Below are 14085 nucleotides of genomic sequence, written 5' to 3' on the forward strand. Positions count from 1 at the left end.
AGTTACTTCTTGACTTTTTTTCCTTAATCTTAGTACTCAGAAATCTTTATAGGGCCTAAGATACTGTAATTGCCATTCAACCATTAACCTATCATAAAAGATGGATTTTAAAGAATGCATACGAAAAAACCCACTAAAATAATCAAAACTAAAACCAAGAGAGTTTGTAGGAAAAAACTATTATGCAAACATTCCAAAAGGAATGCCTTTACTTTGCCAGCCAAGGTGAAATTATACGGCTGAAAAAGGAAGGGAAGGGAAGGGAAGGGAAGGGAAGGGAAGGGAAGGGAAGGGAAGGGAAGGGAAGGGAAGGGAAGGGAAGGGAAGGGAAGGGGGAAGGAAGGAAGGAAGGAAGAAAGGAAGAAAGGAAGAAAGAAAAATCTATGAAAGATTGGTATGTTGTTTGAGAAAATTCTTTGCTGGGATGGGCTGAGGGTAAACAACTTTGGATTCTTTTTTGGAGCCTGAGATTTGAGAGGCAGAAGAAAAGTTCTGATGGAGGAAGAACAGCCTGGCCAAAAACTGTCTTCTGCAGACATTTTGATGATGTCTGATTAAATCCTGACAAAATTCCACCAAACAATTTGATAAAGTTTAGCTTTAACTATATTTTCAGGGTTAAATTCAAGAATTAATTATCTGTATGGCTATTCAAATTTTCTGGAAGGGAAAAGGTAGCATGTTAATACAAATAACAAATACATTATTATATTATTTTAAAAACTGTCTTAAGTCAAATAAGAGAAATTTTTAAAGACTCTTGCCTCTGTTTCAGTGGGCCACAGAAAATACTATCTCTATATAATGATCAGTATAGAGCTGTCAATAACAGATTAAAAGGCTCACAATATTGAATATTAAGTAAAATAAACTCTAAATAAGGAAAACACAGAAGAATGCTAGTATGTAGTATTCCTTATGTTCAGTTTTTATTTGCATTAAATCTGATAATTCAGCAAGGGTTAATCATCAAATACAAAACATGATAAAGAGGGAAAAAACAATTTAATCTGAAACAAATAGTTTAATCTTAGTCAAGAAAAAGAGAATTTATATAAACAAACACTGTGTGGGCTAAGCAATTTTTCTATTTATACTACAGTAAGAAATAACTTTACTTACCAGAAGTATTGTCATAACTCCAAATGGTATCCATGAATAAAGATTTAAAAAAATAAAAAATAAAGTCCAGCTTTTTTCTTACGGTCATTATAAAAAAAACACTTCAGTTTTTTCTAGAGGTGTTTTAAATTGTGAAAGGGAAAAAGGAAAGGACGATGATATGATTTTTCCTTAAAAAGATTAGTACTTTCTGTTCTTTCTGTTCATTATTTTATCCTGTAACTCTGGAAGTGACTCCAGGACTATGCTATTGAGGATAGAAAGTATTCTTTTTACTTTTTATCAGTTTTGAAAACTTCCTGAAACAGATTTTAACAATTCTATTTCTTATACAGAATGTTTGCTTTCTAGATGTAATTTACCTTTACATCTAGAACTTACGGTTTTAGTCAAATGAGCATGAAATGGAAATATGTAATACTATTTACATAAATAAGCAGTGAACTATGACTGAGCCATTGTGTATTTGGAGTAGATTTTATACTATCCATGGAGTAATCGTTCATAAAATTTCAATAAAAAATACTATTGACTGTACTGTAAAATAGGTTTAAATAACCAAAATGTTGATATAAATTTATAAAACAAAATAATTTACCCGTTAAATTGAATAAAATCTGAAAACTGTGGAACATCTGAATATAACATAATTTTTAAAAACTTTATAAAATTGTTTTGCTAATTTCATTTCTATAGTTTATAACTAATTAATTTTGTCTTAATCCAACCAACCTGCTTTCTAATGGCATATGTGAGAATAAACCAGATTCTCTCAATAATCCCACTGCAGATCTCCAGTGGTGATTTTCCAGTACTGAGGTATTCTACAAAAAAAGGACATATTTTGAGTTACTAAATGGTCTTTTTCTGAACATAAAGAATTATTTGTAAATAACATTAATCTGGTTAAAATTCTAACATTCATTGAGAATTTGTTTCCTACCTTCACTTCTTTAAAACATGAAAGATTTTCTAGAATGCAAGAACATTCAATCTGGATGATAATATTGTACTAACCTTGTATAAAGTTGCCAAGTAATGGTTCGTTTTAATAAGGAAAGGTTGATTAACACCTGGATGATCCAGATCATGAGTGGCAGCTGCAATTAAGCTGAGCAAGATGTCCCAAGGAGTTACAGAGTTGGCAAGCTACGGCAGGACAAAAAGAGTAACTGACGACAGACATTTCTGAAACAAATCTACTACCTCAATCGTAGCTATCAGCCCCAAGTGACAGTACTGACAACCTCCCCTCCTTCCGTGTTTCTCAGGGTGTTCACTTAGGTCACTGAGCACCTGCCAGGTGCTGGTCTCCTCGTCACGCTGGGGGCAGATGTGATATGACAGTGTCCCTCCCATGGGGCGCTGACGGATGCAGCTCCTCCTTACACTGTTGTTGTTGGCCATTTTAAACAAGCTTAACTCAGATGACAGCTAAAGTACAAACCATCTTTTTGAGAAATATTAGCTATAAAACAACAGAGGTTTGAGGGTTTCTTTTTTTAACAGAGGTTTTTGTTACTGTAGCTACTACCAAATAGAAAAGGTTTAAAGAAAATTTTTATTGTAGTGAGAATACTTAGGGTGAGATCTACCCCTTCAACAGATTTTTCAGCGTACAATACAATAGACCTATGTATTGTACACAGTTACAATGTGTCAATCTCTGGTGTACAGCACAATGTCCCAGTCATGCATATGCATACATATATTTGTTTTCATATTTTTTTCTTTACATTTTCTCGGTGACTTTATTTATTTATTTTTGTTTATTTATTTATTTTTTTTTTTGCGGGGGAAGTAATTAGGTTTATTTTTTAGAGACGGTATGGGGGATTGAACCCAGGACCGTGTGCATGCTAAGCATGTGCTCTACCACTTGAGCTACACCCTCCCCCTAGATTTCAATTAAGAATCTAAATGCAAGGTTATTTCTGAGGTCCTAAATGTTTAAGGAAGCTACTGAGTCTCTGTGGAATTTGTAATAAAATCCCTTCCCAATGGGTGGATGCATTCAGCACAACATACACAATGTATCCACAGCAGGAAAAGCCATCTTGTAAACTTGCCATTATTCTTTACTCTCAGTAATTATTTACTAATTTTACTTGATACAATAAAATAATCACAATAAATAAGGTTACTGAAAATTTCCATGATAAAAAAATAACCGCCTTGAGTATATCACCTGCTTTTCATGAACCACCGCTCATGTTCTGGCCAACTTCCACTCATCTTTCAAGGCCCAACTCCACGGACACCCCTGCCCCACCTCCATTATCTGCCTCCAGCCCCTTCCCCAGCAGATGACTGAATTGTGCTCCTACAGCACTTTGCATGTCTTGCCACAATAACACTCCGCAGAGCGCCCCAACAGTAAGAGGTCTGAGCGTACGCCACCACTATAGGTATACTTATTTACAGATCATCATACTGAGCGGACATACATGGCACATGATAAAATGAGAGTGAAAACTGAAAAATTTAAAAATATGAGATACAAATAAATTTAGATTCAAATTCTAATATATTCTCTCTATGCCAGAATGGATCTTTTCCCATCCTGTGTCAAGTCCATCTCAGTCTGGGAGAAAAAACAACAAAAACAAACAAACAAAAACTACTGAGAGCCTGAATCCCCTAAAATACTGTAAGCTGTTGGCAGACAGAGAATGTAAATTATTTATTTTTGTGTTACGTATAATCGGTATTATGGAGTTCAATGAATGAGAAGATAGTAAAGACAATAATTTGTTCTTTAGGATATGCAAAAGCACTTAAAAAAATAAGGTTTTTTTTTTAAAGCACAGCTTACTTACAAGGTTCTGGGTGCATGCTGGGAGGGAAAGCCAGCTAACTAAACCAGGTTAGCCAGTTGACGCCAACTCCGAGAACATAGCCACGTGGCTGCCACGTTTCTGATGTTTCAAGAGATTGTGGAATATGTGAAAACACCCCAATTTATAAAGTATATAATTTCATGACTTAAAAAAAAATCAGCTATGGTGGCGTTATTTATATGCAGTAATAAAATGCATATATTTTATGTGTATATTTTTGACAAATGTATACTCCCAAACACCCCAATTTTTAAATTAAACTTTAAAAAACTCTAGGCCAAGCCTGAAGTGCCTGTTTGAGAGTCTTGTGGGAGAAACTGGTACCTAATCACCATCCAGCCAGGCAAACGGATTGATGGAGGAAAACACTGAATTCTCTGGGGCACAGAGGAGGGTCTGTGAAGGATTCTCCCTTTGCCTCACACTGTCCGCACACAACGAGAAGGAGCTGGGGTGTGTGCGGGCACTGGGCAGGACGGCGGGGCCGAGAGTGTGCAGGGACGAACGTGGACACAGACGCTGTCTTATGCAGCTCTGGCTGTACTAATTTTAAGCACCTTTTGCCCATGTAGCTCTAATAATTCTTATTTTAAACAGTTTTCATTAACATAGCCAGTGAACTTATCCGTCAAAGCTTCAATTAAGGACATGGATAAAGTCACTAAGCCCTGAAACGCAAGCACCCCCTTCATCACTGAACCGCCCCTGTGGAGTTTAGCATCAGTGCCAATGTCTGGACGCAGCATGGGAGGGTCCACGGGTCCTGGCCACCCCTAGACTTCTCCACCTCTCTCTCCACAATGATCCCAATTCTCTGGCTGTGCACTTACAAATACAGGCACATCTGGTAACCTGATCCAGCTACGTCCTATTCTCGTGAAGGACACTTCTGATTTTGAGTCTGATTAAATCACCAGCTCAAGGGAAAGTGTCTGCAATTAAATCAAAGGAATCTCAGGATTTTCACCCACTGTGTACGTCAAGTCCTTACCTTAGGTTCCTTTAAGTAACAGTGCATGGCCTGAGTAACATCTGCAGCGTGGACGGCATTGTGGTAAGGGTTCTGACTGTGGTAATCCTCTTGAATCATAACTGCATCAAAGAAAAAAAGACCCCAAATTCAACTGCAAACAGGAGGCATGTACAAGTACAAAATCTGCAAGGCTTATGAGCCCTCCAGCTATGCCTCACATGTCATCAGCTAACCGTGCAGATTCAGAGACGACGGCCACTTCACATTTACCTAAAGCACCGATCCCGCTTTGACGCCTAACCTGTTTGAAACTTTTTTAAAGAGAAAGTATTCGTGTCAAAATTATAATAATTTTTATTTTCTCTTTTAAAATGATAATCACTGTGCCAAACTCCTTTGACTTTTTTAATTTAAAAAGAGTTTCTTAGTTTAATAAAAACAGTACAATTTATTCAACAAATATATACTGTGCCAGGTACTGTTCTGTGAACTAGAAATTCATCCATGAACAAAATTCTAAAATAACACAGACACTGGGGTATGTGGAAACAAGCTTCTGGATGTGTCATCAGTGAGGTGAGTGTCGGATCTGAAATTAGTTTCTCGGTGGTAGGCAAGGCTCTTCTGTTATCCCGCCTCCTCTGCTCACTGTCTGTTATGCCGGCATAAAATAGCAGACGAGGACTAGGGGCAGCAGAGTTGTTCCCGCCACCGTCAAACCTGTACTTGGGCCCCAATGGCTTAACATTCAATCCAGTGTTTCCAAGCAAAGTGAGCTGAGCCCAAGATGGTGAACTCACTGGTGAGATGGAAAGAGTGTTAGAATTCTGTGTTCACTTTGAGCCCATCCTTTAAAATAGCCTGAATACTGTGGTTAATATCTATTTTTGTATGTGTTTTATTATCTAGATATTAGTGCAGTATTACAGGGACATAATTTCTAAATAAATATGCATTGAAAGTTTCTCAAAAGTCCTAGGTAATAAGTTTTCTTAGTTTGGTACTTAAGAGGAAAGAAAATATTATCTTCTTCCTTAAAAAAATTAGAATTCCCACACTAATTTTTTTTCTAACATATTTATTTGGTGAAAGACTCCAATTTTGCTCCTAGCAGAGTGGGCCAAAGTAAATACCACTCTTCCTATTAAAACATATTCAAAATAATCTTTGAAGTTTACTGTCAAGAGATTTCTGGGATGAGAAAAACGGAAGATCTAACTAAGTGTGATGTACCTGGTCGTTTAAAGTTTTAGCTTCAAAACTCCAGGAGGGGACAGAAATGTGTCATTTCTGTCAGGAAGCTGTGGCTGATCTAAGAGACTGACTGCAAAACGGTCCCAATTCTTGGCCAGGCCCTCCCACCCATGGCTTTGAGCCTTCAAAGCTTCCCCACCAAGAGGTGTGGTCCACCCCCATCTGACTGGTTCTGGCCACCAGCACGTGGTGGATGTGAAGGCGAGCCAGTGCTGAATCGGGCTCCAGAGGTCTGGGCACACCAGCTCTCTCCTACAAACTGGACATCTCTTTTTGAACAAGCTTGCCTTGTTGTAAAGTAAGTAATTTTTTCTTTTCTTTTCTTTTAACGTGACTCTATTATGGTGCCAAATTCCTCCTCTTCCGTCTAACGGGAGACCATGTAGAGCAGAACCAGGTCAGGCCCAGTGGCCCGGCTGAGGGCCCGGCCGAGGCCCCCCACAGCTCACCTGGTGTTAAGGGAGGTATGCAGACAAGCTCAGCCAGACCAGAAGAGCCTCCACAGCCCCCCAGACTCGAGGCTAAATAAATGTGCGTTGCTTTAAGTTGCTAACTCTGGGCTGGTTAGTTTTAGAGCAATAGCTAATTGATATAAAACTAAAGAAAAGTTAAACAAGTTCTTGCATGAATCTTATCACTGTTAAGTGAGTTAGAATCACTTACCTAAAAATCTACGAAGTTTCATCATATCTAAATGGAAGTACTCAATTAATCCATGAAGATTGAATAAATGGAAGGTTAAACTTACTAGGCTATTTCCTGAAAAGAAAGAAGAGGAGACATTAGTAGGAATACAAGCTAACATAATTGTACTGTGCTTCTAAATATGGGTTTGAATATAAAACAGAGTACTAATTCCCACTTTTTGTCTATCTAAAATTTACACCTTATTTTTACCAGCTATGAATTTTAAGTATCACATCTTTTTTCCATTCTAATAAAAATGACTCTATTTTTCCAAAACCAAACCACCAGAAGATAAACATTTTTGAATAGTTTTTTAAAAAGACACCAAAATAATTAGAATCGATAGAAAACTTTGAAAATTGTCCCACAATGAGTAAGTTTAATTCAATTTCCCAAAGCACCTAACACCTGGCTACACTTCACCTCCTTGTGAACATCCCTCTACCTCACTGCTCTAACTGAGTGAGGGGGTCCCCGAGCAAACTGCCTGGCTGCAAACCTGTGAAGTGGAGGTTGTGTTTATTCCTAAATATACAGGGCCAGGAGAAGGGATCAGTGACCTCAAGATCAAAACTCTGAGCTCAGCCACTTGCCTCTCCCAGACTTGTAGCAGAAAATCGGAGAGTTGCTGAAGGTGTGGTCGTGTTTGGGGTGTTGTGCTCCCCCCCACCCCCCCAGGATCACAAAACAAGGCAGAATTCTAGCACTATAAATTCATAGTCAGCTATCTAGCCATCTTACCACATTTTTCTAATGAAATAGTTCTTTCACTTTTTTAAATGCCCATTTTCAAGGCTTCTCTACTTTTTTCAGACCTGGAACACACTCACTCCGCATTCCCCCTCTCATCCTTGATAGCCTCATACTTCATGGGAAAAATACAAGCCTGTAAGTTTCCATTTCTTTCAAAAGCCAGTCCTTCCACAGCTTCTCAGGGACCTTCCTCGGTCCGTCGGATACATCTACCAACCCCCCAACCCTGTTCCCACTGAATCAAAACACGCATCCCTCCCCCCCTCTACTGCCCCCCCAGTTACCACCCTCTATGCCCCAAAAAGTGCAGTGAGGATTATCTTCACCCTCAACTTCCACTCCTTTGCAACTGGAGTCACACCAAGTATAGAAATTAAATTTGGAAAAACGACTATTTTTATAATGTTCAGTTTTCCCTTCCAAGGTACTTCTCCATTTTTTATACTTTCTATTATATTTTTCTAAGTTTTATAGATTTCCCCTATAGGACACACATTATTTTAACAGTTAAACAGACTATATGTTTTAAAGGTGTGTGAGCTCATAAATTACTGCCAGTGTTCAGACAATAACAGTAACATGAACATGATTCTAGTGTTCTCAAAAGAAATTTATTATTCTAACAAACATGTATAAAAGGCCTAACTAGTTTCACAATGAAAAATTATACTAATAATATTTATGAAGAATTATAAAGGACTATTGGGCTAACCTAATTATCCCAAACTGCCTAAACCACTGTCAACAGAAGCCCATGGCTGAGGAAAAGTTAATTAACTAGAACAATATTTGCCTGAGTAACACTGAAAAAGGATGTGGCAGCCAAGAGAGTCTTCTTAAAAACCACCTGACGTAACATTTTCAAACAGAAAGAAAACACGATTTCAAATCTTTTAAGAAATTAAACGTTAAAATGCATTCAAATCCTTATAACACTCTACTGGTACAAACATGAGCCCATGCGGTCTGGAACCATTTGTGAAGAAGTGAGCTCTGCTTCTGTCATCACCACTCTATAACAACCAATTTTTCTTGGGGTATATACATAGATATTATAGAACGTATATTCAAAAACCACTCTGGTTTAAAAAAATGGGCAGAGGATCTGAATAGATATTTTTCCAAAGACATACAGATGGCCAACAGGCACATGAAAAGGTGCTCAACATCACTAATCACCAGAGAAATGCAAATTAAAACCACAATGAGATGTCACCTCACACCTGTCAGAATGGCTACTATCAAAAACACAAGAAATAACAAGTGCTGATGAGGATGTGGAGAAAAGGGAACCCTTGGTGCATGTTGGTGGGAATGCAAATTGGTGCAGCCACTATGGAAAACAGTATGATGGTTCCTCAAAAAATTTAAAGTAGAACTACCATATGACCCAGCAATTCCACTTTGGGGCACATATCTGAAGGAAATGGAATCACAATCTCAAAGAGATATCTGCACCCCCATCTTCACTGAAGCATTATTTACAACAGCCAAGACATGGAATCAGCCTAAGGGCTCATCAATGGATGAATGGATAAAGAAAATGTGGTGTATATTCAATAGAATATTATTCAGCCACAAGAAGGAAGGAAACTTGCCACATGCTATAATATAAATGGAGTCTGCGGGAATCGTGCTAAGTGAAGTAAGTCAGACAGAAAGAAAAACTCCGTATGATCTCAGTTACATGTGGAATCTGAAAAAAATAAAAACAATCTCGAGTTCATAGATACAGAGAATAGACTGGTGGTTGCCAGAGGTGAGGAGTGGGGGAGTGAACAAAACGAGTGAAGGGGGTCAAAGGGCACAAACTTCCAATTATAAAATAAATAAGTCCTGGAGATGTAATGTACAACATGGTGACTACAGCTAATAATACTGCACTGCATATATGAATGCTGTTACAAGAGTAGATCTTAAAAATTCTCATCACAATGAAAAGAAAAATTGTAACTACATATGGTGACAGATGTTAATCAGACCCACCGTGGTGATTACTTTGCAGTACATACAAACAGCAAATCATTACATTGTATACCTGAAGCTAATATAATGTTATATGTCATTTATACCTCAATTGAAAAACAAGAATGTATATTCATTGTGTATAATTAGGTAATCATATGGTTTTCCCCAAATTGTTTCCCAAACCTAATGAAATAAATTGCCAACTTCTAGGGTCTAGAATAAGTTTATTTTTTCTTCCAGCTGCTTTATTTGTTCCATGGCTGCATGTTTGAGCTTTCAAAATGTTAGAATAAGTTTTAAGAAAGCTGCAACCCAATGGTAAAACACTCTTATCTGGAATTCAGGCAAACAGCAGTAAGAAACACATGTGACATCCTCCACCAAGAATCTTAAAGGAATCTGGTTAAGAACCAATCTATCAAAGTGTACTACCCTATAGAAACGAAAAACTGCATGCAATATTTTTCCTCATTTTCAGTTCATAAGATACCAACCAACTTAATACTAGTGAATAAGAACACAAGTCAATGAAACAGTTCAAACAAGAACCAGGCACAGAACTTATTTTATATGATAACAGAAACACTTTGAAAAATTTTTTTTAAAAAAATTTTTGGGGGGTCATTAGGTCTATTTATTTACTCTAAGTTTTTTTTTTAATGGAGGTACTGGGTATTGAACCCAGAACCTTGTGCATGCTAAGCACATGTTCCACCATTTGAGCTATATACCCTATCTCCTCACAAACACTTTTTTGAAAAGAAAATTGCACTTACAGAAAAGCTACCCTCATAAAGATAAATCATAAAGGATAGCCCCTGCCAAAGGTGTTACAGCCCTCGACAGTTTTTAGGATGTGATTCTAGGTGGAGGCTGGCAGGATTCGGCTCCCGCCATAACACAAGCCTGGCCACAAGGATCCTCAAGTGCCAGGCAGCTTCTGGGGGAGACAAGCCAGATCGTGCTCTCTCATGTTACCTAAGTCATTCCTGCCAAAGAAGTTATCAAATACATCTTACTGGACAGTCACCTCTTTTCTCCTTGCAGTGGACAAGCTAGGGACCATTTGCATGAGTGAGAATCACTAAGCTTTCCTTCTTCCCTGCGCTCCTCACAATGTCAATTAGGAAATCACCAGAGTAAGAAACACAGAGCACACTGGATCAACAAGCAAGAAGGGGAAGTTAGATACTTGGATACTACGGACATACACCATCCAGAATTCATTTCAGGCTAAAGCAGCTTTGAAAGGAAAGCAGTTCCAATTAAATAATGCAAGTTGAAGGAATTTTCCTCTGCCTGTTTGTTCCCTGACAATATCTCTTCATGTACAGAATTTCTGTTACCTTTGGGTGACTGTACTTAACTGAAAATATATATCACCATCTGCAAATGCACAGGTGGGGAGCTAACCATGGGTGGTCTCTATTAACCCGTAACGACTCTAGGAAGAAACCGTTTGGCCATCTTCTCCACAAAGAGGAGTGAGAGGGTTAAAGGAAGACAAAGTGCTCAGTTAACTAACGTGGACCAGTGGCCCTTACTCCTGCCCAACCTACACCATCACCCGCTCCACTCCCATCACCAAGCCCCTGACTAGCAGGACACTTTCTTTTTAAAAATAAAATCAGAGAAGAACAATCAACTATTTCAGGGAGTGACAAGTGTTCCAGGAGACTAAGAACAGGCTGTGAGCTGTGAGTGTTTATATGAGGCTGGACCTTGAAGGTGTTAAGGTCGGCCTCGTCTTATCTGTATTTATCTTGTGATTGCGACTAAGGAAATATTTGTGTTGCATTAGGAAAGCGAGTTTCCCAGACCTTCAAGAAGCTGAGCCGCCTGTATTCTCAAAAAGGGGAAGGCTGAAGGGAAGGACAGCTGTGTAAATGATACCAGAGCCCTTCCGCGTGGACAGGCCAAAGTGGGGGCAGGGAGAGGGATAGGCACCGTCACCAGAGGGCAAAGGAGAGGGAACAGGAAGGGAAAGGGGGAAAAACAAAAAGGCAGGGAAGCTGCAGGGCGGTTCTGCTAATCAGGCCAGCTTCACTGTCTTCCCACCTGCGCCTGGGTCAGTCCGGTTCACTTCCGGTCCCCACGCAGACAAGAGCAGGTGATGGCAAAGCACCCTCCCCGTGCCCAGCCGCACAGCTCAGAGGGAATAACACAGTAACACGAAAAAGCTACACTCACACTGATTCTCAAGATGAATACAGTCGTATTTGCTTGTCCATTTCCCACACTTGGCTTTCTTCTGAAAGGAGCTTTAATCCAAAGTAAAATTTTAAAAAGGTGAATTCAAAGTATAGTAGTGAACCACCTATTTACTTCATTCTCAACAGTCAGAACTGACTTCCTCTCGGTGAACTTTCCACTCTGCTTCACTTGTTTAAAAGATACTAAGGCAGAGGGGCAAAGTCTAGTTGGACTACAGGTACCATCAATTTTCTTATGCCAAAAATTCAACCCTAAATAGAAAAATGATTCCTAAAGAGACTTCTGTTCCTGTTTCCAAAGAAAATAAGGGAAAATGAACCCTCCCCCAAAAAGCAAAACTCAGGAGGAGGTTAACAGATCAGAATCACCTGTTTTTTTTTTAAAGTACTCATACTTTCCATAGACTCTGGTAAGCCCCCTGAAGAGGCCCAGAGCTCTTCCCCACCCCACAGGGAGAAGCAGCACCACAGGCGCCGCCCCTGCGGAGCTACCATGCCCTCTCTCTCTGTGCCACACCCTCTCCTCTCCTCCGGCTGCAGACGGAAAGCCTGGGCACCAGAGCTAGAAGCAAGGACATCTCTCAAAAGGTCGTTACTCTACCACATGTCTGGGGCTACCAACACTGGAATACAAGATCGGAGGATGTCACTGTAAATGGCTACAGTCCAAAAGAAACTGAAAAAGAAAAATCAGAAAAAATGACAGTAATGTTCACTCTGGGTTATTAATAGTCACATTAAGTAGGGATGTCCAAGTGATGACAATGATTACCTGTGATTACTGCTAAGAGTAATAATCAAAAAATAAAATTTTAGATCGATTCTTTAGGCTTATGGATCCGTCAATAAAGAGGGAAGAAAATGCTCCCTCTGCCAGCAGAGGGCTCATAACCTAAGTAAAGCAAGCAGCAACCCACCAGCAGCTGTACCATCAATGCAACAATCGAGAGAATACATTAAGTCAGATTCTTCACTTACCATTTGTTAGTCTATCAAATAGAAAGATATCAAAATTCCAATTTCCAACTTTTTCCAGCATACACTGAAATGAAAACCAAACATTCCTACTGTAATTTAATTTCAGTAACATTGTCTTTTGTAGATAGTCCATAGGGAAATCAATGAAAATAGCTGATTTACTTTAAGAAGTGTTAAGTATCATTCTTTTAATCAAGACCTTTCCAAAAGGCTCTGAAATATGCCCAAGGGGATAAACTCTATTTGAAAAACCAATTACTATTTTGTTTCCCAACTAATAAATGTATAGGAAAGGTTAGTGTTTTTTTCAAGTTACTCCTATACTCCCATGAACGGTCAAGAATTCTAATATAATTTACTATCACAGACGTGTAGTTCATACACTACATGGTCTAGGAACTAGATTTTAAAACTAATAAAAATAAGTTGGAAGGACTGAATACTTACTATATTCCAGGCACTGTTAAGAGTGCTCTACTCTTTACTCACTATTCATACCAACACTATCAAGCAGGCATTGTTTTCAATCCTCATTTACAGATGAGGAAATAAGCAAAAAGTAACTGACTTGTTCAGTGGGAAAGTAACAGCTGGGGTCTTAAGTCAGACGGTCTGAGCCTGGAACACAGGCACCTGACGTCTATACTATGCTATGTTTAAGTTATTTGTTACTCGTTTTCTTGAAACACACTCCTAATTTATGGGCATTTATTTATGTTCTTTAAATATCCCCATAAAGCAGTTATTTAATAGCATTTACTACATTAATTTCTAGGTTGATGTATATTTCAGCCAAGCAAATAAATCCCACAACGACCCTAAAAATCAAGCAGATTATATTTTTACACCACATATTTGTAATCTGGAAATTTCATAGATTTTATTTTCAAGAAAAAAAAAAACTTTGTATCCAAAAGTTCATGTTGAATACATTTATGACTAAACAGACATAAGCAATACTAAAGTATTACTAGTAGAAACTGTGATAGTACTAACAACCAATCACACAGACCAATATTCTCATTCTAAAAAGCAGAACTTGTGAACTTTTTAAAATTTAAAGAAATCATGAACGCTTTTTCATTGATTTGTTTTATCAAACAGGAAAACAAATTTTTTTCACTGTAATGTAATCATATGGTGGTATCCTGGCCTGGTCTACACAAACTTACAATATCTGGCCTGTAACTATTAAATCAGAGGATATTTTTATAAATATTAGAAATGTTAAGATTATTAAAAATCCTCATTCGGTCAAAAACAAGTTCATCTAATCTCCACCTTCATTAACACATTT

General features: G+C 38.3%; 1 protein-coding gene across 7 annotated transcripts in view; it reads right to left on the minus strand.

Annotated features, from left to right (window-relative positions):
- PDE7A (phosphodiesterase 7A) overlaps nt 1-14085 on the minus strand; it is a 303765-nt gene that overhangs the window by 12034 nt on the left and 277646 nt on the right. For all 7 annotated transcript variants that reach the window (XR_012503184.1, XM_074354959.1, XM_074354958.1 and 4 more), the window contains 5 exons: nt 12789-12852; nt 6853-6948; nt 4954-5054; nt 2140-2271; nt 1855-1946 (listed from right to left, as the gene is read on the minus strand). Coding sequence is in view for 6 of the 7 variants with exons in the window: in XM_074354959.1 (XP_074211060.1) it covers nt 1855-1946; nt 2140-2271; nt 4954-5054; nt 6853-6948; nt 12789-12852 (485 nt within the window). In the remaining variant the exon portion in view is untranslated. The remainder of the gene's footprint in view (nt 1-1854; nt 1947-2139; nt 2272-4953; nt 5055-6852; nt 6949-12788; nt 12853-14085) is intronic.

The sequence above is a fragment of the Camelus bactrianus genome, chromosome 29, assembly GCF_048773025.1.
Source record: "Camelus bactrianus isolate YW-2024 breed Bactrian camel chromosome 29, ASM4877302v1, whole genome shotgun sequence".
Lineage (NCBI taxonomy): Eukaryota > Metazoa > Chordata > Mammalia > Artiodactyla > Camelidae > Camelus > Camelus bactrianus.